This window comes from Rhamphochromis sp. 'chilingali' (assembly GCF_963969265.1).
Source record: "Rhamphochromis sp. 'chilingali' genome assembly, chromosome: 4".
NCBI lineage: Eukaryota > Metazoa > Chordata > Actinopteri > Cichliformes > Cichlidae > Rhamphochromis > Rhamphochromis sp. 'chilingali'.
In genome coordinates this window covers 7,534,529-7,556,006 of record NC_137948.1, presented here as the reverse complement: position 1 = coordinate 7,556,006, position 21,478 = coordinate 7,534,529, and the positions used below count along the sequence as shown (strand labels likewise).

At 39.1% G+C, this 21,478-nt stretch overlaps 1 protein-coding gene across 1 annotated transcript; it reads left to right on the top strand.

Annotated features, from left to right (window-relative positions):
• The first annotated feature begins 5,785 nt into the window (after window positions 1-5,785).
• LOC308395258 (neuronal acetylcholine receptor subunit non-alpha-3) lies at window positions 5,786-18,867 on the top strand. The gene is made up of 8 exons (XM_080880046.1): window positions 5,786-6,212; window positions 12,480-12,631; window positions 14,036-14,080; window positions 15,250-15,359; window positions 15,503-16,016; window positions 17,525-17,715; window positions 17,868-18,084; window positions 18,289-18,867. The coding sequence occupies exons 1-8, from the start codon at window positions 6,137-6,139 to the stop codon at window positions 18,421-18,423; spliced, it is 1,440 nt and encodes a 479-aa protein (XP_080736172.1). The 5' UTR covers window positions 5,786-6,136; the 3' UTR covers window positions 18,424-18,867.
• The last annotated feature ends 2,611 nt before the right edge of the window (window positions 18,868-21,478 follow it).

Below are 21,478 nucleotides of genomic sequence, written 5' to 3'. Positions count from 1 at the left end.
GGTAAGTCCTAGCAGATGTCATGACTGAAGCAATAAAATACGTATCAAAGAGTGTAGTGAACACCGCTTTTCATTTCAGCTTAAATAGCAGAGGCAGTGTAACACTTATTCTGAAATATAAAAAGAGGAAGAGAAGACACTCAGAGATGATCACTGTTATTATAAAAACGTTTCTCTTGCCTGCTTCTGTTCTCTGAAGAGCACTTTAATGAGATTGCTAATGTGTGGGTCATTAAAGAAACATTATGATGTCACAGCGCTCTCAGAGCACCATGCTGAGTCATTACTGACGACAAAAGATACAATTCTAAAATCTTTGCTCCAGAGCATACTGCAGATCACGTCAATTCATCCCCCTCATATCACCAAAATATATTTACCCTTTCAAAACAAAGAGTGCACAAGTTAGTTGCAAGGTGAGGCAGTGAATTAGACATAGTTTCCCATAAATTCCTACAAATCCTCAATCAGTATGATATGTGAAATGTGGGAAATGTATAATATGTAATATATTATGTTATATATTTTAAAAAATGAACTGAATAGAATAGAATAGAATAGAATAGGGTGATACAGCAGTGACAACAACCATTTGAGCAGATGTTGTCCCAAGCATCACACTGCCTGTATATGCACATAGTGAATCCTGCTGCCTTTTTTCCCCTTTTGTGATTCAGTTCAGACCACCTTCTTTCACTTATCCATGATCCATGTTTGAAGCTTACATTTAACATGTACACGTACATTTAGGCAGTGGATATGGATCCGTACAGCCTTCTACATGTAAAACTGCAACAATTCAAACAGTGCTATAAACAGTACTTTAGCCAGCCTTCTGTTTAGCTGCACATTTGCAAGCTGCTTTGCAACACATTGTGCTTTCCACATATGCGTGTGGTATGACACGAGTTCCTGGGAAATAACAATGTTCTATGACAATAGTGGTCCTCACAGAACTGCTGTTTTGGTGAAACATAGTCTCAGTCGTTCGGCCACCACAGTTAAACATCACTCTCATCTTTATGCTTACCCATTTTCTTTAGATTCATCTCTTTTAAGAACTCATTGTCACCTGTCAGATAACATATCCTGAGAGGTGCTACTGTCAAGAAGCAGGCTACTGTCAATCAACGTTACTGTATTTGTTTCACCTGTTGGTGATTTTAATGCGTGATTGGTGTGTGGTTAATGTTAGTACAAGTCTCCAGGGAATGAATGCTACATAATTTGATTACTTCCTGAGGGAAAAAAGCAAGTGTGAGAGTGCATCTGTGTATTTATGATCGTTTTTTCTTCCCTTTCTAATCTGTCCATGATTTTAACATCAGCTATAGGCCAACCAGACAACCTGTTTTATTCTCTGTGTGTGTATACTTCTTCCCCCTCCTGTGGCCCCAGCTTGTGTCAGGCAGTGGGCCCAGCAGGATTTTCCTTGCATTTCCATATCATTGATAATTGACTGGCTCAGGGAATGAAGGAGTGGAATGGCAGAGCAAATGCTTTCCTGCTACTGCAGCTGCTCCTGGCTGCCAGGGCAACTGGGGCAGAAAATCGGAGCTATCGCTTTGTCATAAACAACATTCTGGTTTCCAATCTACCCAAACCTATGTGTCTTCCATCCTTTCTTTTTTTCCTTGTCAAATAGACTTTTCCAGTGAAAAGCCTGTTCCTTTTAAGCACCTGAGCCTTCCTGTGCAAACATACTAAGTCCACCATCCCTTGCAGGAACCCTGAGTCTTTAGCACTAAAGAACTTTGTAAGTGGTTTTAGTGTTTGGGTCTTTAAAAACTGTGTCCCTTTTTTTGCATCTAAGATCTATTCTGTAAACTCAGTCTGGCAAGACCTTTTGCATGAGAAACAAATAGACAATTGCTGCTCTGTCATTAAAATAATTTCCATGTAGTATTCTGTTTTACATTTCTGAGACCAGGGAATTTATACTGGCATCACAATACACAACCTGACCATAGAATTACAAAAAAAAAAAAAAAAATGGATTTAGCATGTCTCAGAACATTTCTCTTTGATATTTACAACTCACCCTTTATTAGCCATTTAGTTCTTTCGCTTAATGTCCCACCTCCTATCCTTTTTTGTGTCTCATTTTTATCTCCATTAACAATAGCTACTGAGGAACGCTACTTCCTTCATTCAGCCACACTGGGTAATTGCTGGCGTGTGAGATTGTGCACCAGCCTTTCAATGTCACCCTTTTGCTTAAGTTTTTACTTGGATGCTTCTTTACCCCGTGTGTCTGTGTGTCCGTGGGTGAATATAGACCTCATGTTCAATTTTCAAAGATGAAACCCTATAAGTAATCTCAAGACAGAAAGAGTTATATGTGCATGAATTGCTAGTGATGTAGTCCAATACAAGTAGAAAATAAAAATAAGAAATGTCCTTAATATTTACTGTTTTATGAAAAAAAATATGAAAAGGTGGGGCAGTTCTATTACCTCATGCAACATGAAGTCATCATTAGGTCAGATTTTTCTATACTAGTGCTACTATGAGTCGGAGGCATGTTGGCATCAACAAAGGAGATGTCACGGTCTTTGGAAGCCTATTTGAAAACCATTTCATTTGTCACACTCTTTAGTGACTTCATTATGTGACTTTTGTGTTTTATGTACATTGAATGAAACATTAGTTACCATAAAACAAAAAAGCATAAATAAATAGAAAAAAATACATATAAAAAGGAGACATACAGAGATTTCTAGTTTTATTGATCCAGTTTGCTTAGGTGCAATGAATCTGGTTATAACCTGTTTGGTCAGATATTAAGCTAGCTAATGATGTGGAATAACTCTAAAAAGAATAGCTTATAGCTAAAACATACTCTAAGGTAATTTAATTCTTGGGCAAATTCAATATTTGCCCCCAAAACTCTAGAAGGAGCTTTTTTTTTTTTTCTTTTTTTTTTGTCGATGTAAAGATAAAGAAAGAAACTCATGGGTACACAGCCAGGGGCAAATGTTCTTATTTTAACTCTCTTGCTGTTTGGAGTGAAAAGGTCACTGAACACACACCAAAGCGAAGCTGCTAAATGGATGTGAAAATGACTCCAGTTTGACAAAGAGGATTGATATTTGTTAGCGAATTTGTCTGTAAGTGTGAGTAGTCAGATATACGTGCCGTGCATTAAGTTTTGGTCTATTACCTCTGGCTTAAAGGGCAGCACTGATTCCACGGTGACTTAGCAGTCAAGCAACATAAAGTGATATACTCATTCATAAGAAAAAAACATGTACTTAATGCATTGCAGTCAGGGATGAATACCATCATTTAATGTGATGGATTTTCCACTACAGTCAACCATTCATTTACTCATCAAAAGAGGGGAAGATAGAAATAACAGATATAAAGCTGATATTAAGCGACAGAGAAAAAAAAAGAAGAGAAAAAAACTGTGGACTCATCTGTGTATTCCAGATCCTCAAGAATTTTGATAATTTCTTGTATAATTAAGGCACAAACTGCTCTACCGACCTTCCCTCAGCACTCATGACCTTAATGTGAACTCATTTTCTTAATTAACTTGGATTGGGAGTGAATGAGACTAATTACTGAAGTAGTCTGCAATTTTAAGTCCATCCAGAATCTACATTTACAACCATCGTTGGATAACAAGACTCTAAAAGCATCCACTTTCAGTTTGTTTACATTGACACAGAAGAGGCATAGGTTGTTTGTGTGTTAGATAAACATGAAGGTTTTCCTTACTTGACAGGAATGTGTTTATCTATGTGTGTTTGAGACAGATAGGCTGGGCTGTCCCCCTGGGCAAATCTTGGCAATACCAGAGCAGTGATCAGGTGCTGGCATAAGATGGCATTTAATGAGACACACAAAGCCAACAAAAGCAGCCGAGTGGCAGATTTTCAAGCATGTGACCTGCATGTGTGTTTGTGTGTAGGTGCAGGATGATTCACCTTACAGTTCTTCTTCCAGCTGCTGTTAGCTCAAACTTAATTAGCAGAGAGAGTGGGATTCCATCTTCTTCACTAAATCGCCATGAGTTGTTTACGAGTCAACCGACTGCTCATTTGATTGCCTGCATAAAGGACACAAAGCAAATGAATCTGAACTGTCTGCTCTGTGTCAGATGGGCTGGCTGCTGGCCTGTTGTGCCTCAATAAATCAACCCCATTCTTCACACTCTATTTGTTTTCTACTAGTTGTCTTTTAAACAGTGACACGATGCATTTTATATTACATATGAGAAAGGTAAAGTTGCTTGACCGATTGGGAAGCCTGGTCATTGTCAGTTGGTCAAATTCTCTGTCTGTTACACTGCTGACAACTGGTAGTGATGTGATTATAACTGAAGGCGATAGATATTTCTCAGTATCCAAATACTGTATGGAACATTTTAAAAATCGATAGTTAGATCATCTCATCTGCTCAGCTTGTACTGCAAGTAATTAGATAGATTGTGCTGCAGTAAGTGCTTTTCTCCTACTTTACCTTTTATAAGTGAAAGGTGATAGCTTTGGAATAAAAAAATACATAAAAATAATTGCGTGAGTATCTTCAGCCTTGTGGATTCAGGCTCTAATCAAGGTCTACGATGCCCACATACATTATAACCTCTAATCAGATTTAGTTTCAGGAAGTGATGTGCCAGAGTCTACAGCATAGTTCCAGTCACTGGATGCTTTTATCATCCCCTGCTCAGTGTATTTATATTATTATGATTGATTCCGTTTCTTTGTGTTATACAACCACACCCAGCCAAAAAGATCGGAGCACGGCATGCATATGTATATGGACATAACATGGCTTGCATAGCGTAAGTGTCTTTTTCTGTCTAGTCGAATGAATGAAGCATCAGTTCCGCTCTCTGATGAGTAATGATAATGCACTACCTATAAAACTGTGTAATGCGCTTCTTGGAAACTTACAGGTCACTGCTTCCTGAAAGATTATCTTAAGCCATTAATCATAAACCAAAGTGCTTCACCACATCAGCACTATTGCAAGTAAAGCAATAAGTACTGCAGTCCATCACAATTATTTGCTCCTTGTGTGAACATGTAACTTCAGAAGGGTTGAGGAAAGGAAAAAAAAGTGGGTCGCTTCAGCAGCTGGTGTGTATCTTAGCGTGTATCTTTTAAAGTTAGTCTTCTCATTATTAAATTCCTTCTTTGTTGTACTATTCCTGTCATGGCTTAGCAAGCAAACACTGTCTGTTAAAACTCAAACAGGATTTTATGTACTAGAAATTCAGCTCTGGAACAACCTACTTGGTATTTATTTCAAGTTTTGTGGTTTATATAACGTTTTTAGAGTTACCTTACTTGTTGAATATGCAAACCACCGCTCTTTCTTACACTTGCAATATTCGTGTAAGTGACGATGAAGTGCAGTCCGTGCAGCATGCCATCACTTTGTGGTGGGGTAACAGATTCAAGCGAGCATCTCCCCACCACACTCATCACTGAATAAAACATGTAACAACCTGTAACTCTGAACTGGAGACAACACAGCCAAGTTTAATCTTCTTTTTCATTATGCTTTTTTTTTTTTTTTTTTGGCATCATTCGTATTTGACGAGTGTCGAATTGCACTGAGCTGCACTACTTTGGAATATTTAACATTAATAATAAGACCATGCATGTAATTTCCTAATCATAGAGGCTAGTACTGCTCACACAGAAATGTATTTTATTTTTTATTTCTTTATTTTTTTCTCTGATTGGGGACCAGATCTGTCCTCCCCCCTACATCCCACAGTATGACAAGCCAGCCCTCTTCTGTCCCGCCCTCAGCCCATCTCGGCTCGGGCAGGATCCATCTCTGCGACGGGACACGCACGAAAAGAAGGTGCAGAGAAACCCAACAGGCGACAGAACCAAGACAAGGAAAAAAACAAAACACACACACACACACACACACACACACACACACACACACACACACACACACACATATTCGACACAAGGTGGTGTTTCGCAGCGTGAAGGCGGTGCGTGTTGTACAAAGCCACCAACAACCGACCGTCCTTCATTATTTAAACTGCACATCACGGCGGTGACACTCCGGAGGTCCCACTTGGCTGCTGAGATGCATGCAGGGATGAACAGTCAGATAATTTGATCTTCGCTGTGGAAATATCCACTCGGTCTCGTTGATGACAGGAGGAAAGATGAAGTTTGCGGTTGCGGTGTTGTGGTTCTGCGTGGCTCTTGGGAAAGCTACGATGCAAGGTAAGAATCTGGAAACACTCGTCTTTAAACTGCTGAAGCTGCACAACTGTCAGGACAGAAAATCTAATTTGTACAAAACAAAAGCTCAAACTGACAGAAGATTGAGCAGGAGAATTGCGTCTAGTTAAATCGAAACACGTTATATCCTCAATATTCACACTAATTGGCTACGTGCCACGGCTCTGCCCAGTGAGAAAGGTGTTTTAAAAAGAGGCGATCATGCTATGTAGTTTAAATATGATTATAGTTTTTAATCAGGGCGCAGGACAAAACGATGGGGTCAGGTGAAAGAGCATGTTTATGATTTATTAAAGAGTGAGTTCACAGCGCCCCCCCCCCCCCCTTGGGATGTGTGACTAAGAATGGGCTTTATAACACTACAGTAGAACAATAAGGGACGGTATAAATACAATACATATTCACAGCAATGGGAGAGAAGAATTCCCTTACATAATAAAGCCGTGAGCGGGCTATGCCTCATAGAATTTGATATGAAATATATTGAGCAAAATACTGTGACACAGAGATGGCAGAACAGAAGTCCACGATCAAACTGCTGTCTCTTCTTCCTGCTGTCATGTGTGTGTGTGAGCGTGGGCAGATATTACTTTAACACGCAGACACAAATTAACAATCTAAAGTTGTTTATCTGTTTGTGTGTTTGTGCACATGCCTGTGTAAATCCACTTCATCTCAGTGGCCTTGACCTTTTGCCTTAATACTTCATGGTTTAGACGGACAAGGTGCTGGAAGATTTCTTCAGAGATTTTGGCTCATACTGACATTATAGCATCTATTACATGCTGCAGATATGTCAGTTGCGCATCAAAAATGTGAATCTCCCATTCCATTATATAACAAAGGTGGAATGAGATCCGATGTATGAACTTTGTGACGTGGCACATTATCCTGCTGGAAGAAACCATCAGAAAATGGGTACACTGTGGCGATAGAGGTATGAATGCAGTCAGCAACAATGTTTAGGAAGGACATAGTGTTTAAATGATGCTCAAAGTGTGCCAAGAAAGTATATTATAAGATGCTCTTTGCATACTTTGGTTGTAATGAATGGTTAGTTGAGTTACTGTTGCTTTCCTGTCAGCTTGGCAGTTTTACTCCGAGAACTGCTGCTCACGGGATATTTTATCTTTTTCATACCATCCTCTGTAAACCTTCCCTGTAGATCAGCAGTTTCTGAACTACTCAGACCTGCCTGTCTGGCACCAACAGCCATGCCACATTTAGAGTCACTTAAATCACTTTTCATGGATAAGGGGAAATGCTGAAATTACCCCTCAGCATTCAAAGCTCGCTTCCTACTTTTCCATTATTATAACAATGAAAAGATAATACTTCATTAGTCCCCTAGTGGTTAAGTGATACAACCTGTAGTTTCTTTAAATATGATTCTTTAGTATGTGAATTACCCCCCCCCCCCCCCCCCCCGAAAATCCTAGTGATTACCATATATGTCATGAGTGACCTGGTGAATGTTAAGAGGTTCAGCTTGACTGTTTTTGCATAATTCTGTTGACACACAGACAGACCAATAAACATCAAAACCTCTGTCAACTTGCTGAGACTGAAACAGTGACAGTGGAGTTAGAATATAAAGTTAAAGTGTTGTTCATATGCACTGGTGTGTGACCAAAAAAGGTGTTCCCCTCCAGTTTCCTTCTCTCATATTACCCCTCGCAGTGGTGCATCCTGCTGTCGCTCTATGTGAACAGATGGTAGTCACGTCAAGGTGATCATACCAGTTGTCACCCATGGGGTGCTTCAAATTGAGGAGGAGGCAGGGTGCATGTTTGCATGCTGGGTCACTCCTTTGTCTCTATCAATCATCAACAAATCTCTTTTACTCTCTCAGACACACACACACACACACACACACACACACACACACACACACACACACACACACACACACACACACACACACACACACATTCGACCTAATGCATTATAATTTCCCCACAGAGAAGCAACCGCATCCTTCCAACCATCACAGTGTGTGTGTTCTGATCAATACTTTCCTCTTTACCTTTGCTCAGTCAAATATGCACACACTCACATAGTGCAGGGTCAGTAAGCGTCTCTCTGAGGGAGGGCGTTGGCCCTTGTAGAGGAATCCATCCCTGTGGTGTTTGACTACAGGGGCTCCTGGGTTTTTGTTGATGAGAATCTCGAGATGGGCTGCTTCCTGTTGTGATGGGAGATAGATGGATTCAGCTGAGTGTGTTGTTGCCCCATTTCAAGTCTTTACAAACTGAGAGCGGATCTGATGCAATAGTAGGTAATCTGTCTGCGTATGAACACAGCATGTGCTTTAACTTATGGCAGCACACCCAACAGAGAACAAGAGGAATCTAAAAATGAAAAAAATACACGGTATATTTGTGTCCATGCACACACACACACACACACACACACACATGCATGCACGCACACACACCCTTCACATTTTACCCACACTGTATTTTTTTTGTCCTTTGCATGTTTTTTCCCTCAATTGATGACCAATAACTATCAAATGTTTGCATAATTTTTAAAAAAAAAAAGCAAATTTATATCTGTTATATGTACAAACATTCAGAATGTTCATTCATATCCTTATAGATTCAATGGCAGCTTTGAGTCTGTACAGGTAAGTCTCTACAGGACATGTCTGAACTGGGGCAATTTATTGAAATACTTCCAAGGTGTTCTTCTCAGGCACCATTATATTAAATGGGAAGCATCTGTAAACTCTCATCTTTTAGTCTTTCTACAAATATTGCATAGGGTTAGGTTTAGACTCTTGGTAGGGTTAATGATGAGAAACCTGTCCTGAAGCCATGCAAGTGTTGACCTAGCTGGATGCTTCACTTCACTGTCATGCTTTAAGTTTCAGCATCACCACTTCATGAGGTATTTACATTTCAGAACTTCTTCAAGGACCTCTCTGCATTTGGCTGCAATCATTGCTATTCTTTCACCCATTTCTCTGTCCGTGACACAGAGACACATTCCTACAGTACAGTTAATTGCATGGATTGTACCCACCAGATAATGAGTAGGGATGGGAGTAGAAAACCATTTCCAGATTTTCTAATTAATCTGAATGATATGACTCCAAGCTTTTATTATTTTTACCAGTGCCAGCATGCATAGTCATATACAAGCCTTTCATTTTCCTCATTTTCTTTATTGTGTTCTGGCTCAGAGATGATTGATAAGGAATCAACAAGGGAGTCAATAAAGCATGGAGTGAGCTTGGAGCTTGGAGTTCTGCTGAAATAGTTCCGTTTGTCTTTCAGACCCACTCAGTCTGTTTCTTTTATAGATATTGCACAAATACAAGAAAGCAGTCCTACATATTAGCTTAATATGCATGTTGAAGGACATGTCCCGGTCAAAATGGACTCCAAGATTCTGCAGAGAATTACTAGAGGCCAATGTAATGAAATCTAGAGTAAGTATCTGGTTAGAAACCAAGTTTGTAAGACCAAATAAAATAAAAAGAATTGACAGTCTCACAAGTCTCTTTTACTCAAGTGACTTCTGTCTAGGTATTCTACCATAAAAGCTTGAGCTGTTGAAAGCGTTGTCATTCTGGCAGGTTTTCTCTTCACTTCAGGACTTCTGAACTTTTGTTATTGCAACTGTCAGGTCTCTAGTCATCTTTCATTACAAGGCTGTTCTTGCTTGCTAAGTCATTTTGGCTCGAATTATTGTGGCCACTAGATCATTATTTACCATAGCCCTCCCAAAAAGCCAAAAACAGAATAAATTATTGCAGATTACATTTTAAATGCAATCTAAAATAAACCTAGTTTCCTATATTATTTATTAATAATTATGTAAATAGGGATGCCCTTCTTATCTCCCTCTCCAGCTAAAATATTATATCACGACTGTATACCAAAATGTAGGACGAAAAGAAGATTGCATTGCTTAGCAGAGAGCAATGTCGCTGCATTAAGATGCAAGTGGAAGTGGGAGTTTGTTTTCTCACTTCTATCTTTTTTTCTGCCTGTTCTCATTCCCCTTGCCCCAGTTAGTGTACCCTTCTGTAGCAACCTCTCCCCTTCCCCCTGTTTCTGTCTCTCTTATATTCTAGAGGGAATTGCTTTGGGTCACTCTGTCTCACTCTTTCTCTTATCAGCACTCTCCACTCCTCTGCAGCATTCCTCTCATTTTAGAGGCTGTTGATTCAAACTTCTCTTTTCTGTCTATCAGCTTCTGTTGCAACACTACCATAGGCTGTGCCAAATATCGGGCTCTTATGCAGACAATTGCTCCAAGCTTTGAGCTGATAAAGCCACAGAGTTACTGTGGGAGGCTCTTGTGTGACTCTCAAGTACAAATACCACATAATGCTCTGAGCGTCCAACGGATGCTGCTGTCATTTGCATCTTACTTACACACAAAGAGTAGTTTTTTTCTACTCAGTCTAGGTTTCAAACTCATACATGTATATTTTAGCAAAGATGAACTAAACTGAAATTCACATCATAATCTTGCATGTTCTCCTCTATAACTGTTTACCTAAAAAAAAAAAATAATCTCCCGGCTTGTTGAAATGAATGCACTGTTCCTTCATTGCACTGTTTCCTGTTCAGCATGAGCGTCACTCTTTAACTGACTATTATGTCTTGTGCCTGACTGCACAAAGCGCTCTGAGCTCTTTTTGTTTCCCCTGGCGATTGTTCTGTCTGAGGTGATCATGTCAGTATGATCATCTTGTCAGCCTTGGGAGCTTAGATGCATTCGCTCGGCCATAACCAGCTGTCAGTCCGAGGCTGACTGTGTGTTCATGCCTGACTCTAAGGCCCTGACTTAATTTTTTATCCCACTTATTTTTGAGACTCCGGAGACATGTGGTAGAGCTCGTTCATGCATAACTTAAACATGTAAAACTTGGAAAAGTGTGACAGTTATGTGCAGATCTGTTTTGCACATGAATGTTGAGTGTATATGAGGTAAGTAGCCATCTGTTTAGAGGTTCAACTAGTTTTACTTTTAAGTAATGCACTTTATGATGTACAATCAGGTCAACAAAGTTTGGGCCTTTGACATTTTTATATATAATTTTGCCACCACAGTGGATTAATTCAGAGGGTCTCACACAAGTGTTAAATTAACTTGCTAGCCCATGACAGCCATTTTTACACATAGGCCTCTATTTTCAGAGGCTCAAAAGTAATTTGACAATTAAGGAAATAAAATATCTGGAAATGATTCCAAGTGCTAAACTTGCTATGACATGTTAGTGTGTAAATGTGAACACTGTAAAAATGAAACCTGTTAAATATCATCATATTACCACCATCATTTTGAGCCTTACTAAGCTGCTAGTGTGGCGGTGTCTTATACAGTAAAAGGTTTGCACAGCTGCACAGTAATGAAACAGCATGTTAGAAGAGCAGCATTGAAAGCCACAATGGTCAAAAGAATGTGAAATCACTGAGTGTAAATGACCTTAATTTAGGTAAATAAAGAGCTGAGTTTAATCATTGTACTTACACACATCAAAAGGAGAGGGGGGGTCAAATGTTAAGTTCAGGTACAGTCTGTGTGAAATATGAGTAATTATTGTTGTATTGTATTGTATCTTTATTTGTTTCAGACATATAAAACAAAAAAACAATATATACACACTACATATATTTTCATTTACAGATACGAATATATATGTAGATATACACACACACACACACGTATGTGTTCAGATAAACAAAAAAAAAATATAATGAAATAAAACAAAATCGTCTGACATAATGTAACACTGTTTGGTCTGAAAAGGAGTAGGAAGAAGTATGAACATACTTATTAATTCCTACCCCTGCTCAACATCTTATTGATCCCACATAATTCACCTAATTCCCATCATCACATACTCCACACAATACACGAGGAGAACCTATATAAACATGGCTACCGTGATTGATATAATTTGGATATAATTTGATATTTTTATACATACAATGGGTGATCATCTTTATCGGTATCATATTCTTCCAAAATCAGTTTTCGAAGTATTTTCATGAACTTACTAATTCGTGAGCATTGCTGTAGATCTATAGTAAAACTATTCCACAGTTTTACCCCATAAATAGTGACACAAAAGGTTTATGTGATGTGTGTAGTGATCTGCATTGATTCCAGAAGCACATCTATTCCTTTACAAGTGTGTGGCAGCTGCTCCTGCTTTTTACGACGTACAACAGTCTTACATTTTTCCTTTCTGGCCTTATCCCTACTACCTTCTCCCCCTCCTTCCAGTCCAGGAAGATTTTGTGTCGCTGGCAGAGTTGGAGGATTCTCTGCTGAGGAACCTTTTCAGAGGTTACCAGAAGTGGGTGCGGCCTGTTCAGCACGCCAATGACACCATCACTGTACGCTTTGGACTAAAGATCTCACAGCTGGTTGATGTGGTGAGGAAATAACATGCACATCCATAAACCTGCAGGAGGTATACAGTGTGTATAGTAATGCCAAGTTAGTTAAATTGCTCTATACATTGCCTCTGCTTGTTGACACTGCTTACTCTACCCAATATTTTTATATAATATTAGGTCACAATTACAAGGATTTGGGTAATTTTGTCAGTTGGTATTGATCAAATTCTTGAGCAAAGTAGATTCAGGTGAATACACAGCTGTGTCTGTGACTCTGCATAAATTAACATAGATTAATATGTAATATGGTTAATACAATCCTGTTATAATCGTCTGAGGAGAAATGGGTTATTCACAGGAACAAGAGAGAGGAGTGTGTGGAAATAAGAAAAGAGGAGAGACAGCAGCAGGAGAACTAGAAGATAGGTAAGCAAGGCAATAGACAGATGGAGCTTACAATAGGTGTAAATGTTATATATGGAGGTAAAAAACAAACTATTGTAGAGATGAAGCCTTCAGTGAGGATAAACAAGGAGAAGGGTGTCGAGAGGGATTTAAAGGACCTCAAAAGGAAGAGAGAGTAACAACAAAGAGAGAAGAAGAAAGACTAAAAGTGAAGTCCAAAGTGGACTTGTACATGCAGTGGGAGAGGAAGTAATGAGGCCATCAAGCTGAGAGGAATCAGATTTCATTTATTATTCACACAAGTATGTGCTCACAAAGCTGCTTGTCCCAAGTCTAAAGAGGGCAACAGTTTTACTACATCAGCATTTCACATTTGTACTTCTCCCTGAAAAGATAACATTTAGAAGAGTGCCATCTTCTGGTTTTCTGTCTAAACTGCAAATATTTATACCAAATTAATTAAATGTTGCAGTCAGGTATGCCTCACAAGCTCACGAGAGTAGACAAAATCGATTTCATAGATTTTCATCTTTCTTAATACTTTATACTTTTTCTGCTCTCAAACTCCACATGGAATGTATTCTGTCTTTGACCTTCTCCTGGTAATCCTCTACCACCCTCTCAAATGTGTTTTTATACAGTGGGTTTCATTATTTTGTATAGCACAAGATAGGAGTAAGATTGCAGGAATAGTAAACCATGTCTTTATTATATACTATTTTCCAAGTGAAAGTGTCATTTGGAGTAACCTATCTCTTTTTTTTTTTGTCTAATATTGTTTGTACTCAAAAGTGAGAAACTGTAAAATATGTGCGAGACCCCAAAAGCTGTTCCACTGCACTTATTAAGTAGGAAGCTGAAGAAGCAATTAACCCATCAACCTTTTTAGGCTTATGTCCTTTCTTCAATGCCACTCAGCTTTTTGTCTCCAGCTTTGGGTTTGCTGCTCACCTCCTCATTAGCTTCACTTATCATTTCAAGTAAGTAGATTTATAAATAATGAACTTGGTATTTTATTCTTTTTTTGTCTTGCAGGATGAAAAGAACCAGCTAATGACTACAAATGTTTGGCTCTGGCAGGTGAATACTAGCTCTACTGCTTACAAATTATAGGATCTTTAATTTTCAGTAAGCTAATTTTTACTGTTATTATTCACATTTTGATAAGGGTTTTTTTTGGTGTCCATGGACAAGAAGATATAAATGAATGAGACTACATGATTAAATAAAGGCATAAATGTACCATTGTGTATATATAAAATAATGATTATTATGGAGTAATTATCGATTTATTATTATTATTTTTAAAAGACAATAAAACTTGAGCACATGAATCTCAATAAAACATTTTCCATTTACGCATATTTCCAGAGGCACATTGTGAGGAGAGGCAAGAAATGTGCCCATCTTTAACACACTGTTAAATTTTGCTTTTGTATATTTTATTACATTTGGAGAGGTTCAAAGTCCATTTAAGAGGAGGCTGGATCCTGAATGACTGCACTACAGCAAGAGATGATCTTTTGAAACCTGTGTCGGACTCACGGAACAATACATCTCTGGCCTTGGTCAATAGTAAATTGGCTGACACAAGATGTATAATAGATAAAGATAATAAACATGCATAGATATATAATAGATGGGGGTAGCTTTAACCTTTACATACTGCTTTTGCCTTTTTTTTTATTTTCAGCCTTTCAGTAATAACCTTTTAATGATTCCCAATCCATCCTTTAAAATGTCTCACACTAGTGTTACTTTCTACAAGAGATATCAGACGTCAGATCAGCAAAAGAACAGCAAAAAAGTATTAAGAATTGGTCCCATTCTTATTACTGTTTACACCTGATTGTAAACATTACTTTATATCTGCCGCATTGTACAGTTTCTTTAGTGTTAATTATTCTAATTATAAATTATTTAGTAAAAATTCTGTGAGTGAGCTCTTGATAGAAATAGAAAGTCGTTTTTTTAAACCACAATGACAAGGGCAAAAAATAAATAATCTTAGATTGTATTTGCAAGTAAAATCACCAGTATACTTCTCCTTAAAAATAAGGAGAAGTATACTGGTGGAAAACATATTCTAGTGTCCGTTCCATTCCTGCTGAGCGACCTGCCTGGTGCTGTCCATGGTGCTGCGCATGGATGGTACCATGGACAGTACCATGTGTGCAGAAATTGCATGCACTTAGCTTGTAGGCTTAATGTATCAGTGGGTCATTGTGGTATTGTTTGTGTTTTTATAGGAGTGGGTTGATGTGAAGCTGAAGTGGAACCCTGATGATTATGGGGGCATTACCTCTATCAGAGTGCCTTCGGAGACAATATGGCTGCCTGATATTGTTCTGTATGAAAAGTGAGTTGCACAACACTCTACACACATTGGTACCACATTCTGAGGCATTGCTCAGTGGCTTTGTTTTTTGCCTCCCTTGCCTCACTTTTGTGACTTCAGCCTTTTTTCCTCTCTCTTTTCCATTTCTTTCCATTTTCTCCCAGTGCTGATGGTCGCTTTGAAGGTTCACTGATGACTAAAGCCATTGTGCGCTGGGATGGCACCATAACATGGACTCCACCCGCCAGCTATAAGTCGTCCTGCACCATGGATGTCACCTTCTTCCCCTTTGACCGACAGAACTGCTCCATGAAGTTCGGTTCCTGGACTTATGATGGAAATATGGTGGATCTTGTCCTGGTGGACCACTACGTGGATCGTAAAGACTTCTTTGATAATGGCGAATGGGAGATCCTCAATGCCACTGGAGTAAAGGGAAGTAGGAGGGATGGGGTTTACTGGTATCCATTTGTCACATACTCCTTCATCCTTAAAAGGTTGCCCTTGTTCTACACCCTCTTCCTCATCATCCCCTGCCTTGGCCTGTCCTTCCTTACTGTGCTGGTATTCTATTTGCCATCAGACGAAGGAGAGAAACTTTCACTTTCAACATCGGTGCTGGTATCGCTCACTGTGTTCCTGCTGGTCATAGAAGAAATTATCCCTTCATCCTCAAAGGTGGGTAATCTATGTCAGTGTTTCTCCATAGTCAAGTTTTTACTGGGCTATATTATGATTATTATTTATTTATTTTTGAATCCATTTTTCTTTCTTCTGTGTTCAGTTATCCTAACTACAATCTTAATTACAGCATGCTCTAATTAAAATGGAGCACAACCCCAACCTTCTCAATTACCTGCTGTTTGAACTGCATGTCAGCTCTATTAACCAAGCAGCAGAGAAAAACAAATAAGCCTTCAGAAAAAACTACTTTCAAAGGCAATGACAGAATCAATGACTTTTCAGTCTGTAGCCCACTACGAGGCATATTTCATAGACTATTATAATGTTGCCTGAATGTTTTATTCAGGGTTAATATGTTATTACAGAGGCTAGTTTAAACAAGAAGTAAGTAGAAATGCTATAAAAGTTCTTAAAATGTGTACCATGCTTTTTAAATGTATTAGACTAATTAGTATTTTTTTTGCAAATGAATAAAATCTATATTTAACAAGCTTTGAAACACATCAGAAATGCACTTTGTTCATCATTAAATATTTTTAAAGCAATTTTTGTTAAATATAAACAAATTTCATCCATGACAGCAAAAAAAGAAAAAAAAGGCATGAAATTGTATTTTAAACATCTACACTGGCATCTTACAGTGTTAAACTATAGCTCTTCTCTGAAACATGTGGGTGGGTACAGTCTCTGCTTCATTAACAGCTCCTTGAATCTCCTGATAGAGTTGCTAAGGTGAAACGACTTATACATCTTGGAGTCTAGGAGGTACACTGAGTTATATGATGTCACGTAATTCCAGTCATTTAGTAGCCACGAGCCTGAGCAGAGGTCTTTTCAAACATAATGCACAAAAGACTAGTAATCTTCTGCAGAGTACATGAGAAAAAGTAAATTCTACCACAAGGAATCAAAAGAATTTATTTATGTTATATACAGTGCATCCTAAAAAGCCAGTGAAACAAACTCAGGTCTCTTAAACCACTACTACATGACATAAATTTTTCTTTAAATTTGGCTAATATTCCAAATTTTGCTGATTAGTGAGTGGAGGAACTATCCTACAGTCTTGTTCATGAGTAATGATAATGGGGAAGTAACGGACAGATTGGGGCCACTGCTGCAGTTATATGGATGCTGCACCAGTCCAAAGTGGTGAAAAGATAGTTTAGGGGCGCTCTTGATTTACTGGTCGACCTGCGTCCACACCCTCACCTATGGTCACGAGCTTTGGTTAGTGATCGAAAGAATGACATTTACAGCTGGGGATGTCCTACTGGGGACGGACCCGGGGTAGACCCAGGATATACTTTGGTGCTCCCCTGGATAAGCTGGAGGAGGTAGCCGGAGGAGGTGGTTCGGGAGAGGGAGGTCTGGTATCTGCTTAGGCTGTTGCCACCTTGACAGAGCCCCAGATAAGTGGAAGAAAAAAGATAGCTGGATGGATGGAAGTATTACTGATGTTTGTACACAGCTGAATACCTGTCTCATCTTTACATTTACAGGTGATCCCACTAATTGGAGAGTACCTGCTCTTCATCATGATCTTTGTCACATTCTCCATTATTGTCACTGTCTTTGTGATTAACGTCCACCATCGCTCCTCTGCCACCTATCACCCCATGGCACCCTGGGTAAAGAGCCTCTTTCTTCAGAGACTGCCCAGACTCCTTTGCATGAGGGGACACACAGACAGGTAACAAAGATCAGCTTTAGTTAAACAAATATTAGTTAAGAGAGTTAGTTATAAAATTTCCAACTAACCTTCGAAGCCTAACAGTTTCAGTTAGCAGCTACACATGCAAAATAAAAGAAATAAAATAACAGATTTAGTGTCATTATCTGCAGATACCACTTCCCAGACATTGAGATGCTAAGCCCAGAGCTGAAGCCCCGTCGAGGTGCGGGTAGGAGGGGCGTTCCTGGGCGCTGTGGCGGTCAGCAGAGAGGCCCCCATGGAGGGAAGGAGGATGAAAACCAAGCTTGGTTGGCAATGCTGGAGAAAGCCACAAATTCCGTTCGCTACATCAGCCGTCATATCAAAAAGGAGCACTTTATAAGAGAGGTGGGCGTGGCCAAACGGGAGACTAGATGTGGGACGAATTGGGTTGGATGCGTGTTACATCATCTGTTTACTGTTACAGAAGTGGCACAGAGTCATTTACATGTCCCTAATGAGGGATGTTTTACTGTGAAAAAAATGTTTGGCGCCAACACAGACTCACACCTGTGTACTTTTGTGTTTCTGTGTCTCTCTTTGTTTCATCAGGTTGTACAAGACTGGAAATTTGTGGCTCAGGTGCTGGACAGAATTTTCCTGTGGGCCTTCCTAACAGTGTCAATCCTGGGAACTATCCTTATCTTCACCCCTGCTTTGCAGATGTACCTCAGCACACCTTCATGAAGGCGCACACTCAAACTCATGAATACTATCCAACAGTTCGTTCTTGGTTTCCAGTCTGTCTTTAACTATGATTTATTGATAAAGCTCAATGAAACATTCATATTGTATCTTTCTATTGTAGAGACAAGCCTGGGCAACAAACTTTTACCTCCCTACAACATGGTTTGCAGCCTGTAATAACTACTGGAGACTGTAATGCTCTAGATGCAACTTGTCCTTTGCTGTGAAATGCATGTAGAGGGGTGCAGAGGAGTATAAGCAATAAACAGGTTAAGGTAGCGTGTATGATTTGAACATCTTTGTTTGTATAAATGTAAAAGTATTTATACATGCAACAAAATGCACAATGTCACTCCATGAATATTGAGCTGTTTTATGTGTCACATGCACTTTGTTGATTATTGTATGTTCTGTAATGATGATCAGAATAAAGAAAAAATTGAATACCACTATTTCTACGTCCTTTTTTGCGACACCCACACATGCTGAACAGGTAGAATAAAGTGTTAAATTGATATATATAAATATGGTAAAATGATTAGTAGTAGTAATGATAATAATAATAATAAAAATAGATGTCTGGTACCCATAGTGTCCGCTAGATGGTAATCTAGCACTGTAAACTGCACCCAACAGCTTCAGTGTGCACTAGAATGTGTTATTGGTTGTAATGACACAGTATATACACTAAGTGGCAGCAGACATCCATTTTTTGTCACAAAGGCACACATGACGGTCTCTGCAGAACAGCAGTAGTCTTTGTTCAACAATGTGGTGGAATTAGCGTTGAGCAACAATGGCTGAGAAACAGTTTCTAAAAGGGTTCATTTTTTGCTTTCCAATTTGCCTACATAATAATGCAACAGATACAATTTACAATTTAAGACACTGTACATAGACTATAATAAGTTAGTAAAATAAAATCACTTGATATAATATAGAGGGATGTCTGATAGCTGCTTAGGGTGTTGCCACCTCGACCAAACCCTAGATAAGCAGGAGGAAAAGGATAGCTGGATGGATGGGTTGATGCCATGGTTTAGCATCAACCCTAGAGACCCCCTCACCCCCCAAGAAAAAATGGTGAGGTGCTGTGTCAGTCCTCATCAGATGAGCTCTGCACAAGGGCATATTATCATCACCATCGTCATCATTAGTAATTACACAAGGAGACAGTGACCTTAAATCTCCCCAGAACTTGTTCTCCCAGCTGACTGGGTGTGTATTTGAACCACCAACTGTAACTTTATAATGGTGGTAACTTTCTTACATTTTTAGTCACCCAGATGTTACAAGTGGCAGTCTAAGGCGATATCGTATTGTTGCGTGATTTGGCCTAGTTTTTGGAAGATGAGTTTGTTCTCTGACTTATTAAATATGACTGGGATGCTTAAGCAAGAGTCTCCCCTCTTTCCCCTGCACTTGAACAGTCTGACCTCAGCCCACTCTTCCATTATTCATAGCTACAGATCTGACTCAGGAAGACAGGTGTGTGTGTGTGTGACACAGATAGACTGTGACAGAGGAGGGTGCAAGCCCCTCAGGATTGCATACAAATAAACAAGCTTTCAGCTCTTTCAATGGAGAAAAATCTTTGACCGTATGCGAGACACCCAAAATATTTTGAACGGAGCTCTTCTTGCTTTCTTTAGAGCTGCTGGGAAATTAATAATTCAAGACAACTAAACTGTATGAGAGGTGGCGTCAGTTATTTGTGTTTAAAAAACTGAAACCCACCAAAGCACTTTAAAATATACCTTTGTCTTTCCTTATTTTCTGTACTTCTGGATCTGCATGATATCACCAAAAGCAGATGACCTTAACATGGTCATTTTAAGCATATAGTTCTGGCTGTTAGCATTGCATCTCCAACCACTTGTTTAAATTTTCTATTTGCAAGGGACAGCCAATCTTAAAGCCAATGAGAAACGTGGCCAATCTTGTGGTAATAAAGGATTATTATCAACAATGAATCATGCAAAAAAAAAAAAAAACAACAACAATGGTGTGGGACTTGAGCAATTAATCCCAGGCTTGCTCTGTCCATGACACTGCCTGTGTTATGCACATTTTGAGTCAGTTTCTATGAATCTGAAACTGAATGGAAGTTCAGTGTATTGACTTGAAGTTGCTATTAGCAACACCAAATATTTATATCAATACGCTACGGCACATACCACAAATCATCACACCCATTTTACAGTTTATTGCTGTGGCATTAACATGGATGGCTTGTCACATCATACCCCCTTCTCTGGGCATACTGTCTACATCTATACTGCAAGTACCAAAACCTCGAAGAATATAGAAAATACAAAAAACAAAAAAAGCAGCATCAATAAATAGTAAAGGATGGATGATTGAAACATCATTTTTTGTTGTTATAATTTAGACAAATCATGTGAACAAAAGTTAACTGAAAAGAATAATAATGGATTGCATTTATATAGCGCTTTTTGAGAACCTCAAAGCGCTGTACAATTCCACTATTCATTCACTCTCATATTCACACACTGGTAGAGGCAAGCTACAGTTGTAGCCACAGCTGCCCTGGGGCAGACTAACAGAAGCGAGGCTGCCATGTCGCGCCATCGGCCCCTCTGGCCATCACCAGTAGGCGGTGGGTGAAGTGTCTTGCCCAAGGACACAACGACCGAGACTGTCCAATCTGGGGCTCGAACCGGCAACCTTCCAATTACAAGACGAACTGCCAACTCTTGAGCCACGATCGCCACAGAAAAGAAGGCACGTAAAGGGTACTCAATATGCTTTATTCTAACTCCATATTATTATGATTATTGTCTTTGTTGAATAGCACATTGAATGATTTGTAGTTCCCTGCATGATCCTTTTTAACTTTTTTTAATTGGCAACAGCTGAAGTCTGAGTTCATCCTTTGTCAGAAAGAAAGTGTTTGAGCTTGTCTCCCTTTTAGGAAAACCTCACTCTCAGCCAACTATCTTGTGATTGGCTGCCTGTCACAAACAGAAAGTTCTAAATGTCTGTGTTTAGGGAGAGCTCTGTGTCTCTGTCTTTGTCAGTATAGCTAATATTA

Bases quoted from the DNA above. Each gene is read 5' to 3' on its own strand.
- LOC308395258 (XM_080880046.1), top strand. From the start codon at position 6,137: ATGACAGGAGGAAAGATGAAGTTTGCGGTTGCGGTGTTGTGGTTCTGC. The intron at 15,360-15,502 runs GTGAGTTGCACA...ATTTTCTCCCAG, and splicing joins GATATTGTTCTGTATGAAAA to TGCTGATGGTCGCTTTGAAG. The intron at 17,716-17,867 runs GTAACAAAGATC...CATTATCTGCAG, and splicing joins ATGAGGGGACACACAGACAG to ATACCACTTCCCAGACATTG.